This window comes from Synchiropus splendidus, chromosome 2 (assembly GCF_027744825.2).
Source record: "Synchiropus splendidus isolate RoL2022-P1 chromosome 2, RoL_Sspl_1.0, whole genome shotgun sequence".
Classification (NCBI taxonomy): Eukaryota; Metazoa; Chordata; class Actinopteri; order Syngnathiformes; family Callionymidae; genus Synchiropus; species Synchiropus splendidus.
The window spans coordinates 27,904,709-27,922,181 of NC_071335.1; the positions used below are offsets into that span (position 1 = coordinate 27,904,709).

The following is a 17,473-nucleotide window of genomic DNA, read 5'->3' on the forward strand; positions in this document are numbered from 1 at the left end:
GGACCCTCCAGATGGTGATCAGGTTTTTCTGCTCCATCAACTTTCACATGAATGCAGTTCCATACTGGTGCAGTTTTCTTTGTCAGATCAGGAACGACCACATGACTAAGTCATTGACCCCTCTGGTGAATACCGTCTGACCACATAGCACATGTTGATGGAGCACAGCACATACATATGTGGAATGTCTCCTCCTATGACCCCACCAGGTGACCCCTCCCATGCAGCCACGGTGAGGATAAAAGGCCAGTGAGGGCTGAGCTCTGGATCTCAGTCCTCATCAGCTCTCCAAGGCACATAGACCCACCGAGCAGATCTTACCATGGAGGTGTACAGATCCAGCAGCATCAGAAGCTCATCTGGCAGCTACGGGATGGGAGGTGGTTCCGCCCGTAGGTCACTGTCCGTGTACGGCGGCGCCGGTGGCTCTGGAGTAAAAGCCTCAGTGGCCTCCCGCTCCTTCGGCTCTGGAGGTAGTGCTGCTGGCTTTGGGTTTGGCATGGGAGGAGGTGCAGCAGGAGGCATGGACCTCCACGTAGGAGCCAATGAGAAGGCCACCATGCAGAACCTGAACGACCGTCTGGCCACTTACCTGGAGAAGGTGCGCACTCTGGAGAAGGCCAATGCTGACCTGGAGCTGAAGATTCGCCAGTTCCTGGAGAGCAAGACCTCCCCCACAGCAAGAGACTACACAGCTCACCAGGTCACCATCACTGACCTGCAGGGAAAGGTACGTCTGTCACATGAATAGCTCAGGAATATTTCCTCCCAGCTTGAGACCCACACAAATTGTCTCTTCACACAGATCCAGGATGCCACCAGGATCAACGGCGGAATCTATCTGGCTATTGACAACGCCAAACTAGCAGCAGACGACTTCAGGACCAAGTGAGTCACCTGGTTCTCAGCTAGATCAGGAGTTTTGAGGCTCAACATGTTCATGTGTTTGTTTCTCTGTCATGAAGGTATGAGAATGAGCTCGCCATGCGCCAGTCAGTGGAAGCAGATATCGCTGGCCTGAAGAGGATGTTGGATGAGCTGACCTTGGCCAGATCAGACCTGGAGATGCAGATTGAAGGCCTGAAGGAGGAGCTGATCTTCCTCAAGAGGAACCACCTGGAGGTCTGTTTTTGTCACGTTTCCTTTCTTGAGTTTATCAGTTTTTCAAGAGTATGTTTGTATCTCATTACCATGTTCTTGACAGGAAATGGCCAACCTGAGGACAACCATGGGCGGGCAGGTCAACGTTGAGGTCGATGCAAAACCAGGTATTGACCTGAGCGCTGTCATGCGTGAGATCCGTGAGCAGTACGAGGGTGTTGCTGCAAAGAACGCACGAGACCTGGAGGCCTGGTTCCAAACCAAGGTGAGATCACCATTTCAAAACTGCCAACTTCAAAACACAAACTGACAGTTCTCTGCTGCAGACAGAGGAATTGAACAAGCAGGTGGCTATCAGCACAGAGACTCTCCAGACCTCCAAGTCAGAGATCTCTGAGGTCCGTCGCACAGTGCAGAGTTTGGAAATCGAGCTCCAGTCCCAGCTTAGCATGGTAATTCTGAACGTTCCAGCTCCTCAGCAAGCTTCCACAGTCCTCACAGTCATTGTTGCTCACTTCAGTTGCTTGGTATCTTCCTCAGAAAGCGGCTCTGGAAGGAACTCTTGCAGAAACAGAGGCGCGATACTCCATGAAACTCCAAAGCCTCCAGATGCAGGTGACCAGTCTGGAAGAACAGCTGATGGGTCTGCGTGCCGACATTGAGAACCAGAGCCAGGAGTACAAAATGCTGCTTGACATCAAGACTCGTCTGGAGCTGGAGATTGCTGAATACAGGAGGCTGCTGGACGGAGAGGCCAAGTAAGACAAGGAAGCTGGGTGCTGCTGCAACCTGCTCTTCAACTGAGCTTTTTCAATAACCACACTTCTCCTCTCAACTCCAGGTCCACCACCAGCACCAGCACCAGAGTGGTCATCGTCACTGAGGAAGTGGTTGATGGACAGGTGGTGACCTCCTCAACTTCTACCACCAGGAGCTAATGTGTCTCACAGTGACCACAGGAGAGCGACTGAGGCTGAGCACCGAGACTTCAAATCCAAGAGTTCCATCAATAAAATGGATTGAATAAATGTTTCTGAACTCATATGCTGCTCTGTCCTCCTCTGTTATCTTCAGCAAAGATTCTAATGTTGTCAAATGAGGATTTCTTTTTAACTTCCAGAGCTCCACAGGCGGTGCTTTTTTTCATATTTGTATTTTAAGTATTTGTAATAGTTCACTGAAAGCTCACACTGATCATGATCAGACAGTGCCTCCTCTTTGACTCTCATAACTAAAAAACTGCACTGTGAAACTTCAGTTTCTGGTGTCAGTGAAGGCATTTATCATCCTAACTGTGGTGGTTCTTCAAATGAAACCATAGAAATAATACCATATAAATAGCATGACACTATAATGCATGGTCACATAAAATAAACAGAAGTGAAATATTCCGATGTTAATGTCCACATTTTGCAGAATCATGAGACAAAGAATGAGCTGAAACTCAGAACAAATATCCTCCAACCTGGAGGAAAAACACTAATACAAAACGTGTCTTTGCCTTGACAGAGATATAGACAGATAAAACACATCAGATAACTATTCTAAAATTTGACTTTGACTAAGGGAGTTGTTGGAGGCAACATGGCGGCACTGTGGTCAGTGTTGCTGCCTCACTAGGCCACAATCTGTATTTGCTATAAAGCATGAGGGAATCTGAGTCCTTCAGTTCTTTCTTGTCAGTGAACAAAAAAAAAATGAATGGAACTCTTGGTGGCTCAGTGAAACGAGGAATCAATGTGGCTGATGTTTTGAGAACTATGATGTTCAGATAACGGATTAGAAAACAACTCTGTTGAACAGAATCCACTAATAAATGAGGAGCAGAGAAATGATGTTTGTAAAATGTTGTCCATATCTTGAGGTACCTGGAAAAGTCCTGGCTGGTGAAGACAGAGAAGAAGTCATCTGGCTGGGTTTTGGTTCCGCTGATTCAGCACTTCAAGCTCCAGATGCTTGAGGATACTCAGATTTTAAAGCGTCTGCTTCATCAAACGCTGTCTTTGGTGTACAACTTAAATTTAAAATGATTTTACCTAGAATTTATGCCAAAAAGATCGAGTCAATATTTGACATATTTTTATCTGATGAAAACCATGGAAATTGCTTGAGCATAAAATAAACAGAAGTTGTAGTACAGTTGAAGCAAACTGTATGTTCATGAATCTATTTGAACTACAGAACTCTGGAAAAAGAGAAAATGCAACAGTTTATTTTTAAAAATACATTCCATAACCAATCACTAGATGATAATAACAATGTGCATCTAGTCAAAAGACTAGATGAACATTGAAAGTAGTCAGTAACTCACATTATTTAACAACCCAAGTTGTTATTTGGACCTTCCACAAAGTGAGCCGGTTTTTCTGCTCCATCAACTTTCACATGAATGCACTTTCATACAGATGCAGTTTTCCTTGTCAGATCAGGAACGACCACATCACATTACAGCTCAGCCCTCTTGTAAATACTGTGTGACCACATAGCATGTATAGGAGGAGTCGAGATATTATGCAAGGAATGTCTCCTCCTATGACCCCACCAGGTGACCCCTCCCATGCAGCCACGGTGAGGATAAAAGGCCAGTGAGGGCTGAGCTCTGCATCTCAGTCCTCATCAGCTCTCCAAGGCACAGAGACCCACCGAGCAGATCTTACCATGGAGGTGTTCAGATCCAGCAGCATCAGAAGCTCATCTGGCAGCTACGGGATGGGAGGTGGTTCCGCCCGTAAGTCCATGTCTGTGTTCGGCGGCGCCGGTGGCTCTGGAGTAAAAGCCTCAGTGGCCTCCTTCGGCTCTGGAGGTAGTGCTGCTGGCTTTGGGTTTGGCATGGGAGGAGGTGCAGCAGGAGGCATGGACCTCCACGTTGGAGCCAACGAGAAGGCCACCATGCAGAACCTGAACGACCGTCTGGCCACTTACCTGGAGAAGGTGCGCAGTCTGGAGAAGGCCAACGCTGACCTGGAGCTGAAGATTCGCCAGTTCCTGGAGAGCAAGACCTCCCCCTCTGCAAGAGACTACACAGCGTTCCAGGTCACCATCGCTGACCTGCAGGGAAAGGTACATGTATCACATGAATAGCTCAGAAATATTTCTTCCCAGCTTGAGACCCACACTAATTGTCTCTTCACACAGATCCAGGATGCCACCAGGATCAACGGTGGAATCTATCTGGCTATTGACAACGCCAAACTGGCAGCAGATGACTTCAGGACCAAGTGAGTCACCTGGTCCTCAGGTAGATCAAGAGTTTTGAGGCTCAACATGTTCATGTGTTTGTTTCTCTGTCATGAAGGTATGAGAATGAACTCGCCATGCGCCAGTCAGTGGAAGCAGATATCGCCGGCCTGAAGAGGATGTTGGATGAGCTGACGTTGGTCAGATCAGACCTGGAGATGCAGATTGAAGGCCTGAAGGAGGAGCTGATTTTCCTCAAGAGGAACCACCTGGAGGTCAGTTTCTGTCATGTTTCCTTTCTTTAGTTCATTAATCAGTTTTCAAGAGGATGTTTGTTTTTCATGATCATGTTCTTGACAGGAAATGGCCAACCTGAGGACAACCATGGGCGGGCAGGTCAACGTTGAGGTCGATGCAAAACCAGGTGTTGATCTGAGCGCTGTGATGCGTGAGATCCGTGAGCAGTACGAGGGTGTTGCTGCAAAGAACGCACGAGACCTGGAGGCCTGGTTCCTGACCAAGGTGAGATCACAATTTCAAAACTGTCAACTTTAAAACTCAAAACTGACATTTCTTCTGCTGCAGACAGAGGAATTGAACAAGCAGGTGGCTATCAGCACAGAGACCCTCCAGACCTCCAAGTCAGAGATCTCTGAGGTCCGTCGCACAGTGCAGAGTTTGGAAATCGAGCTCCAGTCCCAGCTTAGCATGGTAATTCTGAACGTTCCAGCTCCTCAGCAAGCTTCTACAGTCCTCACAATCATTGTTGCTCACTTCAGTTGCTTGGTATCTTCCTCAGAAAGCGGCTCTGGAAGGAACTCTTGCAGAAACAGAAGCACGATATTCCATGAAACTTCAAAGCCTCCAGATGCAGGTGACCAGTCTGGAAGAACAGCTGATGGGTCTGCGTGCCGACATTGAGAACCAGAGCCAGGAGTACAAAATGCTGCTTGACATCAAGACTCGTCTGGAGCTGGAGATTGCTGAATACAGGAGGCTGCTGGACGGAGAGGCCAAGTAAGAGAAGGAAGCTGGGTGCTGCTGCAACCTGCTCTTCAGGTGAGCTTTTTCAATAACCACACTTCTCCTCTCAACTCCAGGTCCACCACCAGCACCAGCACCAGAGTGGTCATCGTCACTGAGGAAGTGGTTGATGGAAAGGTGGTGTCCTCCTCAACTTCTACCACCAGGAGCTAATGTGTCTCACAGTGACCACAGGGGAGCGACTGAGGCTGAGCACCTTTGGCTTCAAATCCAAGAGTTCCATCAATAAAATGGATTGAATAAAAGTTTCTAAACTCACAGGCTGCTCTGTCTAGTTTTGTCCTTTTAACAAGTATCTAGTTCAGTCTTGGAAAGTCATGGCATTACTCCCGAATCCTGGGCCTTTAAACGGTCTCTCAGTCTGGGTCACACGGCTACACAATCATCGGGAAGACTGGCGACTTGACAGTTGTCCAGAAGACAATCGTTGAGACCGTCCACCAGGAGGGAAAGCCACAACAGGTCATTGCTGAAGAAGCTGGTCAGTCACTGAGTGCTGTGACCAAGCATATGAATGGGAAGTTGAGTGGAAGGAAAAAGTGTGGTAGGAAAAGGTGCACCAGCAAAAGTAATAACCGCAGCCTTGAGAGGATTGTCATGCAACATCCATTCAAGAATTTGGGGGAGCTACACAAGGAGTGGGCTGAAGCTGGAGTCACGACATCAACACTTGGGCTACAAATGCTGCATTCCTCGTGTCAAGCCACTTCCGCAACAAAGACAAAGTCAGAAGCGTCTTCCCTGAGCTAAGGAGAAAACGGACTGGACTGTTGCTCAGTGGTCCAAACTCCTCTTGTCAGATGAAAGCAAATTTGCATTTCATTTGGAAATCAAGGTCCCAGGGTCCTGTGGAACAGGTACAGAATGTATTGTTGCTTGAAGTCAAGTGTGAAGTTTCCGCAGTCACTGATGAAATGGGGAGCCATGTCATCTGCTGGTGTTGGTCCACTGTGTTTTCTGAATTGCACAGTCAACGCAGCCATCTACAAGGAAATTTTAGAGCACGTCCTGCTTCCTTCTGCTGACAAGCTTTATGGAGATGCCGATTTCATTTTCCAGCAGAACTTGACACCTGCCCACACCGCCAAAGGTACCAAGAGCTGGTTCAATGACCCTGGACTGGCCAGGAAACTCACCTAATCTGAACCTCACAGAGAGTCTGTGGGATATTGTCGGGAGGAGGATGAGAGACACCAGACCCAACACTGCAGATGACCTGAAGGATGCTATCAAAGCAACCTGGGCTTCCATTGCACCTGAGCAGCGCCACACGCTGATCGCATCCAAGCCATGCCAAATGGTGCAGTAATTCACGCAAAAGGAGGCCCCAGTATTGAGTACGGGGAAATGAATATACTTTTCAGACGCCTGACAATTCTGGTTAAAATACCATTTTTTCATTGATCTTATGTGATATACTAATTTTATGAGGCACTGCATTTTGGGTTTTCATTAGCTAAAAGCCACAATCATAACTATTTCAAGAAATAAATATTTGATATATTTCACTCTATGTGCAATGGATCTATATAATATATGGGTTTCACATTCTGAAATGAGTGACAAAAAATACTGACCTTTTTCATGATATTCTAATTTTTTGAGATGTACAGTGCCTGCACAAGACCTCCAATCAATAGCCTAAGACACCACTGCCACGAGGAAGCAAGGAGGAACATGAGCCAACAGGAAGTTCAGACGAGCTTCCTGGTTGTGTCGAGGCATGCAAGTGAGTGTTGTTTGGCAGGTGCAGTGTGGGCACCGTGAATGCCAGAAAGTCCAGGGAGTGGCAGATGCTGTGAACTAGTTAGACCCAGAGGTTGTACAGGGGCTGGATTTATGAAAGAATGATCTGACTGAATTTGGCGGGTATTACTGGGGGATCCCTCCTGTGTGCTGTGGTGACGGAGGCAAAGGGCCACACAGACACATTCATTTCGCCAGAAGCACTGGATGACTGTTATTGTTTTATCTTGTCCCAGAGTAAAATCTACCTTTACACTTCATCCCAAATAGTTTATTTAAAGTTAAACATTGTTTCTTACTCCCCAAGTGTTCCAGCTGTGGCTGGACATAGTGAGACCAGGGACCCCACAGCACCTCATCATATCGGATGCCCTGCAAGAGTATAGGGACTGAAACACCATTGAGGTGGCCAAGTACTAATGGGACGTTGTACAGGTCTTGACAAACATCAACGGAACATTCATACAACCTCTTTGTATAGAAGTATTTTATGCTTTCCCACGTGGGGTATGTGCGTGGCAGCACTTCCAGACTCTGGGACACTGTTCAGTGCAACATGAGGTTGCGGTACCCATGAGCCAGTACTTTTGGCTGCAGATGTTTGATATTGCTCAGTTTCAAAGGGCTGGCTACACAAAAAGCTGCCTAACAACCAGGTTCTTTTGAATAACTTCTTCAGTGGAAGCATTCCATAACCAATCATCAGGATCCAGTTGGGCGACCTGCCAAAAAAGTAAGCCACAACAGTGTTTTACAATCTTGGATGTTCTCTGGAACTTCGAGATGGTGAACAAGTTTTTCTGCTCAACAATTATACAAATAAATGCACTTCCAGCGAAGAACATATTATGTGACAAAGGTACCCTCCTTTGACCCCTCCCGTGCAGCGGTGTTGAGGATAAAAGGCCAGTGAGGGCTGCGCTCTGCATCTCAGTCCTCATCAGCTCTCCAAGGCACAGAGACCCACCGAGCAGACCTTACCATGGAGGTGTTCAGATCCAGCAGCATCAAGCGCTCATTTAGCGGCTACAGGATGGCAAGTGGTTATGCTGGCAAGGCCTTGTCCGTGTACGGCGGCGCCGGTGGCTCTGGAGTTAGACCCTCAGTGGTCTCAGGCATCATCTGGTCACGAGGTGCTCCTGGCTATGGCTATGGCATGAGCTGGGGTACCATAGGAGGCATGGACCTCCACGTTGGAGCCAATGAGAAGGCCACCATGCAGAACCTGAACGATCGTCTGGCCACTTACCTGGAGAAGGTGCGCACTCTGGAGAAGGCCAACACTGAGCTGGAGCTGAAGATTCGCCAGTTCCTGGAGAGCAAGACCTCCCCCTCTGCAAGAGACTACACAGCTCACCAGGTCACCATCGCTGACCTGCAGGGAAAGGTAAGTGCATCACATGAATAGCGCAGGAGTATTTCTTCTCTGGTTTAGACCCACACAAGTCAACCTTCTCCTCAAACAGATCCAGGATGCCACCAGGATCAACAATGGAATCTATCTGGCTATTGACAACGCCAAACTAGCAGCAGATGACTTCAGGATGAAGTGAGTCACCTGGCTCGCAAGTAGATCAAGAGTTTTGAGGGTCAACATGTTCATGTTTCTCTGTCATGAAGGTATGAGAATGAGCTCGCCATGCGCCAGTCAGTGGAAGCAGATATCGCCGGCCTGAAGAGGATGTTGGATGAGCTGACCTTGGCCAGATCAGACCTGGAGATGCAGATTGAAGGCCTGAAGGAGGAGCTGATTTTCCTCAAGAAGAACCACCTGGAGGTCAGTTTCTGTCACGTTCCTTTCTTGAGTTTATTTATCAGTTTTTCAAGATCATGTATGTTTCTCACAATCATGTTTTTGACAGGAAATGGCCACCATGAAGGACTCCATGGCTGGACAAGTCAACGTTGAGGTTGATCCAAAACCAAGTATTGACCTGAGCGCTGTCATACGTGAGATCCGTGTGCAGTACGAGGGTGTTGTTGCAAGGAACCAACAAGAACTGGTGGTCTGGTTCCAAACCAAGGTGAGATCACCATTTCAAAACTGTCAACTTTAAATCTCAAACTTACATTTTTTCTGTTGCAGACAGAGGAACTGAACAAGCAGGTGGCTATCAGCACAGATACCCTCCAGACCTCCAAGTCAGAGATCTCTGAGGTCCGTCGCACAGTGCAGAGTTTGGAAATCGAGCTCCAGTCCCAGCTTAGCATGGTAATTCTGAACGTTCCAGCTCCTCAGCAAGCTTCCACAGTCCTCACAGTCATTGTTGCTCACTTCAGTTGCTTGGTATCTTCCTCAGAAAGCGGCTCTGGAAGGAACTCTTGCAGAAACAGAGGCGCTATACTCCATGAAACTCCAAAGCCTCCAGATGCAGGTGTTCAGTCTGGAAGAACAGCTGATGGGTCTACGTGCCAACATTGAGAACCAGAGCCAGGAGTACAAAATGCTGCTTGACATCAAGACTCGTCTGGAGCTGGAGATTGCTGAATACAGGAGGCTGCTGGACGGAGAGGCCAAGTAAGAGAAGGAAGCTGGGTGCTGCTGCAACCTGCTCTTCAAGTGAGCTTTTTCAATAACCACACTTCTCCTCTCAACTCCAGGCCCATCAACACCAGAGTGGTCATCATCACTGAGGAAGTGGTTGATGGAAAGGTGGTGACCTCCTCAACTTCTACCACCAGTAGCTCATCTGTCTCACAGTGACCACAGGGGAGCGACTGAGGCTGAGCACTGAGACGTCAAATCCTAGAGTTCCATCAATAAAAGCAGTGCTTGACAACTGATTGGGGTGTTGTGCTTTACTTGTGAATTATGCCGTCTTAAAAGTGTGCAGTTCTGTGGTGCTTAGCAATGCAACAGCAAGCTCCAGTTTCGACTGGAAAACTGTCCAGGCGGCCACTGTCAGTCGACTGAAGTTTTCATCCTGACCAATCACTTCGCCACGTATTTTGTCAGTATTTCAAGTATTTGTTCAATTGTGAGTTCAATATGGTCCAAAGTAATTTTAAAAACCATTCAGATCAATCAAATTTAATTCCTGGTGTCACATGAAGATAATTCTGTATTTTTAGAGCCCCAAAAGTGGCCCGTTGAAATACAAATACGATTGTAAAAATCATATTTGTATTTGAACCACCTCAAAAAATATTTCTTTTCTTTTCTTTTTTTTTTTTTTTTTTAAATAATCTTTGGCACCAGTTTACATGTAACAACAGGTCCAGGGGCTTCACCCTTTCAAAGCATGTTGCTCTCCACATCTTACGTAACACATTTGGAGTCTGTTGCAAATGGCTTTTGCTGCGTATCAGCCGGGATTAGTTTTAGAAACTGTTTCTTTGTTGCGTTCCACGCTTAGTGTTTTCTTTTGAGCTCACTTGAACTCTGACACCATGGATGACCTTTATGTTTCATTTGTTTGTTTAGGAGGGTGTTGTAGTTTCACAAGGTTTCTCTTGACAGGAAGAGCAAAGACATTGTGCAATACCACTATCACAAGAAAATCACAGAAAACTTTATGCTAAAAGTAGCCTTTAGCCTTTCGGCAAACTCCTTATTATGTTGATGCGATAAGAGTATCCTGTTGTTTGAGGCGCGTTAAGCGTAAATCTGTTCCGAAAATCGACTTAAATTGTGATGTGGAATGTTGTAGTCATTGGCGAGGGCTTTTGCTAGCATTCACCTGAGCAGGGAGGCCGAGTGGCGCCTGCCAAACTTATCTTCAGCCACCAATCACACCACAGTCATGGACTGATGCCATTCAAAAGTATTTCTGAGAGGGATTATGCACAAGGCAGGTGATCATGGTTCATGAATGATGTCAGCTGAAAAAACATTCTTAACCTTTGGCTACAAATTCACTTTTTTTCCAGAACAAAACAGTTGTGTTGAGTTTCGGAGATTCAGTCCCCAGACGTAGAGGACACCTCCACAAAAGACCTCAACAGAACTGAAGTGTTTTTGGCCCAAAAGCAGTGCAGCCTCTCCTTAAATTCCGAACATGTGTTATGCTTTGTGCGCTGGGGGGCTTACAGTGTTTTATGTTAGCAAAGCTAAATGTCAGCACAGAGACCTGCAGGTGTGGATACGTCTCCTTGCTGCTAGAAAGCAAGTCTTTTAAGAAATTGTGTGAGCAAAACCAACAATATTCATCGACTGTGGTGATATCAAAAATGCTTCTGAGCAGTTTGGATCCACTAGTACATTGGGTACACAACACTGACTCAGAACATTTCTATGTGTTTTATTTAAACATTAAATGCAACTCTGTGTACTAAACAGCAGACAGCAGTAGATTAATGGCACCAAACCAGAAGAGGAAGTAAGATGAAAAATACAGCAGAGGGTGAGGTACTCGGTTCAGTGGTTGGGCCTGATAAGCAGAATTCCACAGACCAACGTTCCTGAAAGAAAGAAACCGTCAAACCTACAGGTACATGGCGCCCTTTTGATTTGGAGATTTAAAAAGGTCAAGGAAGAATGATGAGAAAGACACAATAGGGTTAATAGTTTTTGTTTTACTATTTCGAGTTTTTAAAAAAAATCTGAGTCAGAAAATTTGAAGTCTTGAATTATCACCAAAAATGGAATTTGCAAAACAGACGTTTTTAGAATTTTGGAGAAAAAAAAAGAAAGAAATCATGATCAAAACATTTTCAGATTCTTTTTTGTCTGTTTTTTCTCCTTCTGATTTGAAACCTTTCCTTTTGATCCCATTTAAGCAGTTAATAATCAGTTAATACGATTTTTACCATCATCATCTCATGTTTCCTCAGCATCAGCTCAGGTTTAGATTAAGTTTCAGAGACTGAAATGCTAATGCAGATGTTAGTACTTTCCTCATGAGATTAAACTCTCCAATACAAGAGGTTTTCAATTGAGTCAATTTATAAGCTCTGTTATCTAAAGCCAGAATCTCAAGAGACCGAGTTTATTCATGAAACATCCGAACTTCCGCGTAAGCTGTAGAGAACTGACAAACGTCATCAGCTGAGTAATGTGTGCCTGTCATTTCACGTCAGCAATAAATCTCAGTTTGAATGTACTACACTGTCATTACCACAAGGATTAGTGTAGAGTGAAACTGGCTCTGTACAACAGGAGAAACCTTTTCTGCTCTGTCCGACTGGATTCGTCGTGCCTGTTTGACTCAATCAATGAAATATTGGTACCATTAAATATTTCCATTGAAGTTTAAGTGCAAACAAAAGCATGAAACTTTATTAAGCCACATTGATGTTGTTAATTTATGAGGCAAACGGAGATGTTCCGAGGACTGACCCTCGAGCCGTGCAATTACTAAGGGTAATGTGATTTGACTGATGTCTTTGACCGCAATAGAATTTCTCAGAAGGTAGCGCCAACTGTGTCTGAACAGCTCTGACATTTAAGTTCCTCATGTCCAGGCCAACATCTCTTTGTCTCCTCGAGCATTTGAGACACTGATCTGAGGGAAGCGGGGAGGGTGGGGCGGAGACACGGAAGACAGCAACCCTAGTTCTCTTAAAAGTTTAGTGGCTTTGTTTTTGTCTTAAACTTACATAAATGTGGGCGGGAGATTTGTACTCTAAAGGCCCATTTATGGCCCACTACGTACGAAAATGGACCCATCCTTTTCGAACTTTACCATCGCTGATCGCATGCTTGTTATTGATGTACACCAATATATCCTATATCCACCAATGTATGATTTTATATATATATATATATATATATATATATATATAAAGGATCTTCCAATACAATAAGTAAACTATCTCTAGTCATTCAAGTCACATTACACCATCGAGGTCACTGGATAGCAAAGAACTTCAAGCATCTTTCACAAACATTTATGCTTTCTCAAACGGATTGATGAGGCTCATGAGTCCATCTGTTGTGAGACTGAATTTTGGCCACTTGAGGCCACCGTGACTGCTCATCATGGAACAGTGAGCCTGTGTGGATCAGGATTCATAAAATATTTCACTGACTACACTGTTAAGTTCCTGTCTGTCTGTGTCTGAAATCTGCACTGCAACGATTCTCTCTCCTTTGCAGAACTATGCCGCTCCAATTGACTCCAATTGAGTGCATATGCACATTTTGACCATCCACAAACAACTTCAAGAGAAATCAGCTTTTAAACATCTGCCAGCTCCAATAGTTCACTTCAAATAGTGGGGTCTTCTAGTTGCTGTTCCTTCCGTTGCGCGTATGTAGCAGTGTCACTCTGCAGACGATGATCTAAATGGCCGGGGCCCATGGTTGGGCCGCGAGCGCCTCCTAGAGGGCTGCTAGAATATACCTTTATACCTTTGGGCCGTGACACGCTCAGTTTCAATACATGAACCACATATGGTGGCGCTGGATTGACTTGACCACTGCGAATCTGTGATGGTAAACAACTATGGAGAAGTTATTGGAAAGAAAACAAATGATAATGAAACAGTCAAAACTGTTCATCAAAGCACCAGTTGAAGCAGTTTTGAGAATGTATTAATACATGTTATGGCAATGCCTTCATTTACACTTTACTTATATTTTCTTTGGGGTTTAAATAAAATATATTATTTTTATTTTGGGATATTTAGACATGGATCTATTATATTTATTTTATTCCAAATTTTATTAAAATTTTCCAGTTCGCAACAGTTTGTATAAAGTGTATTTCTTTTCTTTGTAGTAAATATGATGAATATGACTTGCACCTGGTTCTGCTGCTGTTTGGTCTGTTCGATGACAAATAAATCATCTTAGCGATGGTCACATGGTTTCATGTCATTTCACAAGGTTTTGGTTCTTGAATTACTTGAATGGCCGTTCTTGGAAAGGTGGGCCCCGAGATCTAAAAGGTTAGACCCCTGATGTAGAGCACCACTACAGGTAGTAACAACAACACTGCCACCGATGGTTTCCGGTGGTACTGCTCCGTTTGGTCTGTATCTGCGAGCTTTGTGGAAATGTGCAGAAACACAGATGGAATGAAGGTAGAGCACGGACAGAAGGCTCCATCCGGATCGGGATCCATACTTAACATTGAGCATAAACGGCACTTAAAGCCGCACACACTTTCCTAGCCGAGGTTTTCCCTGCCAGTTTCAAAAGAGGTGACGACAGGAATCTTCTGAAAACAACCTTAAATGCTAAAATATGGGCAAGTCGTTGGTGCTGTGATGGTCTAACGGCAAACGTGGAGGATGATACGGCGCATGCGCTTCTAAAGCTTGTGCGCTCTAATAGCATAGTAGCAGAGCACACCAATCATGGAAAGAGAAGCTGTGACCAGTATGAGCTGTTTAACTACAGTGACTCGGGAGAGTGGCCTGACTGTGGTTTGAGAAAACAAATGTTTTTGACTGGCTGCCCAGCCATAACTAGGACTCAGCCTTCTGCGATCAAAATTCGGTTGTTGGGCTCTTACTGTATTAAACACTGCTCAGTATTTGTCTATATTTATCAATATTATTATTCAACACACCTCAGTCTATTGGATACTGTCACGGTGTGTCACTCATTTGTGGGTTAAGGACCTCTTTACTCGAGAATGTCGACAATGAAATGCACTGCAGGATCTTTTATTTTATTGTTATTTGGTCTATTAGTAAACACTTCATGCGACCTCATCCACATCCACGTCCACAGTCTTGCTCGTCTGGACCACTTTGCCATCGACTAGAGTCTCCACCACAGTGATGACCTTGGTGATGACTGGAGAAGAAGAAGGACTCATCAACAAACTGGCGTATGAGGCTTTTAAAGTTTCTCAGTGAATGAACTGACCTTGTTTTGAGCTGCAGACAGAGGATGGGAGGAAGAGAAAAGCCATTAGACAAGGTCATGTTGACATTGTAGTTTGAAATGTTTGTGTGTTTCCTCACGACTCATCCTCCCCGTCCAGAAGACGTCTGTACTCTGCAATCTCCAGCTCCAGGCGAGTCTTCAGGTCCAGCAGCATGTCGTACTCATTCTTGTTGCTGACGATGTTGGCCTGGATCTGTGAGAGCTGAGCCTCCAGGCTGGAGACCTGGTTCTGCAGAGATGCTAGCTGGGAAGCGTAGCGCGCCTGAGTCTCTGCCAGTGTGCCTTCCAGAGAAGCTTTCTGTGGGAGAGTCAGAGAGAAGAAGACACTGAAGGAGGTTCTAGTGGAGGCAAACTATTGCCATCATCCCAGAGGGAACCCGGCCTGGTTCCAAATAAGAAATCATTTTTCTCCCTTTTTTTAAAATAACTTTCTTTCCAACAATTTATTCATTATTCATGCAGGTGATTTTTTACAAATGTGCATATATATTTTCCAATATGATATTAATTTAAAATAAATAAATAAAATGTAGGCTTTAAGATTATTCATGAAAATTATAGTCTTATATACTATATATCTATATAATATATAATGTTATAGTTCCCATCCTTTATGACTTCATATAAATCCCCCTTTCTTTTTGAGGATATAGATGACAGTGATATTTGCAAAAGGTTTCCAGCGCCCAAAAAGCATATTACAAATACAATAGTCTTCAGAGACGCTACATACCATGCTCAAATGAGACTGCAGTTCTATTTGGAGCCTCTGGTAGGTGCTCTTCAGATCTTTGATCTCAGTGCGTGTTGTGGACAGAACCTCTGTCTGCGTGGTGACTTCCGCCTCCAGACCTGCGACCTGGACAAAATCAGGAGCAGTGAGTAGATGAGAATGGAAGCAAACTATAAACCTAGTACCGTCCTCTCACCTTATTCTGGTACCAGGCCTCGAGGTCTCTGCGGTTCTTGGCGATGGAGCTCTCGTAGTGCTCTCTGATCTCCTTCATGGCCTCGTTCAAGTCTGGAGACGGTGAGGCGTCCACAGACACGTTGACCTGACCCCCCATCTGGCTTTGCAGCAGAGCCATTTCCTGCAGACAGCCACCAGATTGTTTTTATTACGGCACTGTTTTGGAATACACTGCTGGGTGGCAGGTTATAGCTCAAATATTTTGAGGTACTAACAGAGAGAATATGTGAGAAGCACGTGTCAACCACAAGGATGGCTTTGTTTGTGGTAGAGGTTATGTCAAGGTCATGAGGGCAGATTTGAAATGAACACAAAGGACTTTGATAAATGATGACGCTTGCTTTAAAGCTTCAGCTTCAACATGATGCTGTCCAGCGGTGTTGTTGAAGGGTGGAGTGTTTGACAAGACTGATTCCTACTGTATTCTTCCCCAGACAAGACCTCCATTGATCCTCCTCACCTCCTGGTGGTTCCTCTTCAATATGATCAGTTCCTCCCTCAGGCCCTCCAGCTGACCCTCCAGATCCAGCCTGGCCAGGTTCAAGTCATCCAGAACCTTCCTCAGCCCGGCAATGTCGGCTTCCACCGCCAACCGGATGGCCAGCTCGCTCTCGTACCTTGGGAAAGGGCGGTCACATCATTTGATTAACTCTACTTCCTCAACTCCTCTTTCAACTGATGATGTAAATTCAACTGTAATATCTCCATACACTCACTTCATTTTGAAGTCATCGGCAGCAAGTTTTGCATTGTCGATGTCCAGAACAGTTTTAGCATTGACCCTAGCGGCGACTCGGATCTGTGGACAAAAACACCAGACATTCCACGCATGAGTTGCATTTCTAGAATGTTCCTCACTGTCACGATCATTGTCTGACGCTTCCTCCGTATGACTGATGAGAATGCGATGGTTGACATTGAGAAGATCATTCAAAGTCAAGAATGAAGGCGACATTTCTCCGCCTGGATTCTTCAGATATGAAACTACGGATGTGTGGCAGGAATTCAAGGCATGTCAGAGCCCCTGATAAGAGCATGACCTGATAAGAAAAGACGCGCCCATATCCTCTCACCTTGTCCTTCAGGTCCTCGATGATGGCGAAGAAGCCGGTGTGGTCATGGGAAACCACAGTGCGGTTCGCGTACCAATCCCGAATCTGCTTGTCCAGGCGGTCGTTCTCCTTCTCCAGAGTGCGCACCTTCTGCAGGTAGGAGGCAAGGCGGTCGTTCAGGTTCTGCATGGTGGCCTTCTCGTTGGCTCCAACGTGGAGGTCCAAGCCATCAGCCAGGTTGAAAGGTTTGTAGCTGCTCTGGGATGTGGAGATGCGAGTGCCGCTCCCGCCGGCGCCACCGTAGACGCTCATGGTCCTCTGGCTGTAGGATCTGGTGCTGAGAGACATGATGGACGGCTGGGATCTGGTGCAGGTGTTGGAGTCAATCTGCAGTTGTCGGCATCAGTGCCTGACCAGCTTATATAGCGGATGTCTGAACAGAAGGAGGAGCAAAGAATTGCACATGAAAGAGAGGAATGCAGCTGCCCCTCACACATCTCAACCTTTGCATTAACTCGGGTGTGGTGGGTGGTGGGCCAGGGCTGGGCTGCCGTGTCTGCAGGTCAAACCCGTGATTCCACATTTCCATATGAAAAAAACATT

General features: G+C 45.6%; 4 protein-coding genes across 5 annotated transcripts; 3 read left to right on the forward strand and 1 right to left on the reverse strand.

Annotated features, from left to right (window-relative positions):
• The first annotated feature begins 349 nt into the window (after positions 1 to 349).
• On the forward strand, positions 350 to 2,056 carry LOC128753444 (keratin, type I cytoskeletal 13-like). 2 transcript variants are annotated; one of them, XM_053855157.1, is made up of 7 exons: positions 350 to 730; positions 806 to 888; positions 966 to 1,122; positions 1,205 to 1,366; positions 1,428 to 1,553; positions 1,642 to 1,859; positions 1,907 to 2,039. In XM_053855157.1, the coding sequence occupies exons 1-7, from the start codon at positions 374 to 376 to the stop codon at positions 2,037 to 2,039; spliced, it is 1,236 nt and encodes a 411-aa protein (XP_053711132.1). In that variant the 5' UTR covers positions 350 to 373. The 2 variants fall into 2 exon arrangements, with proteins under 2 accessions (XP_053711132.1, XP_053711131.1); XM_053855156.1 differs by having other exon boundaries at positions 374 to 730; positions 1,943 to 2,056.
• A 1,660-nt stretch (positions 2,057 to 3,716) lies between these two features.
• Positions 3,717 to 5,580, forward strand: LOC128755042 (keratin, type I cytoskeletal 13-like). The gene is made up of 7 exons (XM_053858239.1): positions 3,717 to 4,161; positions 4,237 to 4,319; positions 4,397 to 4,553; positions 4,639 to 4,800; positions 4,864 to 4,989; positions 5,078 to 5,295; positions 5,379 to 5,580. Exons 1-7 carry the CDS (start codon positions 3,760 to 3,762, stop codon positions 5,473 to 5,475), a joined length of 1,245 nt encoding a protein of 414 aa, XP_053714214.1. The 5' UTR covers positions 3,717 to 3,759; the 3' UTR covers positions 5,476 to 5,580.
• A 2,432-nt stretch (positions 5,581 to 8,012) lies between these two features.
• LOC128755041 (keratin, type I cytoskeletal 13-like) lies at positions 8,013 to 9,834 on the forward strand. The gene is made up of 7 exons (XM_053858238.1): positions 8,013 to 8,455; positions 8,535 to 8,617; positions 8,689 to 8,845; positions 8,931 to 9,092; positions 9,155 to 9,280; positions 9,369 to 9,586; positions 9,670 to 9,834. Exons 1-7 carry the CDS (start codon positions 8,051 to 8,053, stop codon positions 9,770 to 9,772), a joined length of 1,254 nt encoding a protein of 417 aa, XP_053714213.1. The 5' UTR covers positions 8,013 to 8,050; the 3' UTR covers positions 9,773 to 9,834.
• A 4,823-nt stretch (positions 9,835 to 14,657) lies between these two features.
• Positions 14,658 to 17,252, reverse strand: LOC128755043 (keratin, type I cytoskeletal 13-like). The gene is made up of 8 exons (XM_053858240.1): positions 16,892 to 17,252; positions 16,535 to 16,617; positions 16,279 to 16,435; positions 15,778 to 15,939; positions 15,582 to 15,707; positions 14,926 to 15,146; positions 14,828 to 14,838; positions 14,658 to 14,755 (listed from the first exon to the last, which is right to left on the reverse strand). The coding sequence occupies exons 1-8, from the start codon at positions 17,216 to 17,218 to the stop codon at positions 14,658 to 14,660; spliced, it is 1,185 nt and encodes a 394-aa protein (XP_053714215.1). The 5' UTR covers positions 17,219 to 17,252.
• Between the last annotated feature and the right edge of the window lie 221 nt (positions 17,253 to 17,473).

Coding starts and splice junctions, on each gene's coding strand:
- LOC128755042 (XM_053858239.1), top strand. CDS start 3,760: ATGGAGGTGTTCAGATCCAGCAGCATCAGAAGCTCATCTGGCAGCTAC. Junction 4,162..4,236: donor TCGCTGACCTGCAGGGAAAG/GTACATGTATCA, acceptor CTCTTCACACAG/ATCCAGGATGCCACCAGGAT. Junction 4,990..5,077: donor TCCAGTCCCAGCTTAGCATG/GTAATTCTGAAC, acceptor TATCTTCCTCAG/AAAGCGGCTCTGGAAGGAAC.
- LOC128755041 (XM_053858238.1), top strand. CDS start 8,051: ATGGAGGTGTTCAGATCCAGCAGCATCAAGCGCTCATTTAGCGGCTAC. Junction 9,281..9,368: donor TCCAGTCCCAGCTTAGCATG/GTAATTCTGAAC, acceptor TATCTTCCTCAG/AAAGCGGCTCTGGAAGGAAC. Junction 9,587..9,669: donor CTGCTGGACGGAGAGGCCAA/GTAAGAGAAGGA, acceptor TCTCAACTCCAG/GCCCATCAACACCAGAGTGG.
- LOC128755043 (XM_053858240.1), bottom strand. CDS start 17,218: ATGTCTCTCAGCACCAGATCCTACAGCCAGAGGACCATGAGCGTCTAC. Junction 16,618..16,891: donor TCGAGGACCTGAAGGACAAG/GTGAGAGGATAT, acceptor TTTTGTCCACAG/ATCCGAGTCGCCGCTAGGGT. Junction 15,940..16,278: donor TGAAGAGGAACCACCAGGAG/GTGAGGAGGATC, acceptor GGCTGTCTGCAG/GAAATGGCTCTGCTGCAAAG.
- LOC128753444 (XM_053855157.1), top strand. CDS start 374: ATGGGAGGTGGTTCCGCCCGTAGGTCACTGTCCGTGTACGGCGGCGCC. Junction 1,367..1,427: donor AGGCCTGGTTCCAAACCAAG/GTGAGATCACCA, acceptor TCTCTGCTGCAG/ACAGAGGAATTGAACAAGCA. Junction 1,554..1,641: donor TCCAGTCCCAGCTTAGCATG/GTAATTCTGAAC, acceptor TATCTTCCTCAG/AAAGCGGCTCTGGAAGGAAC.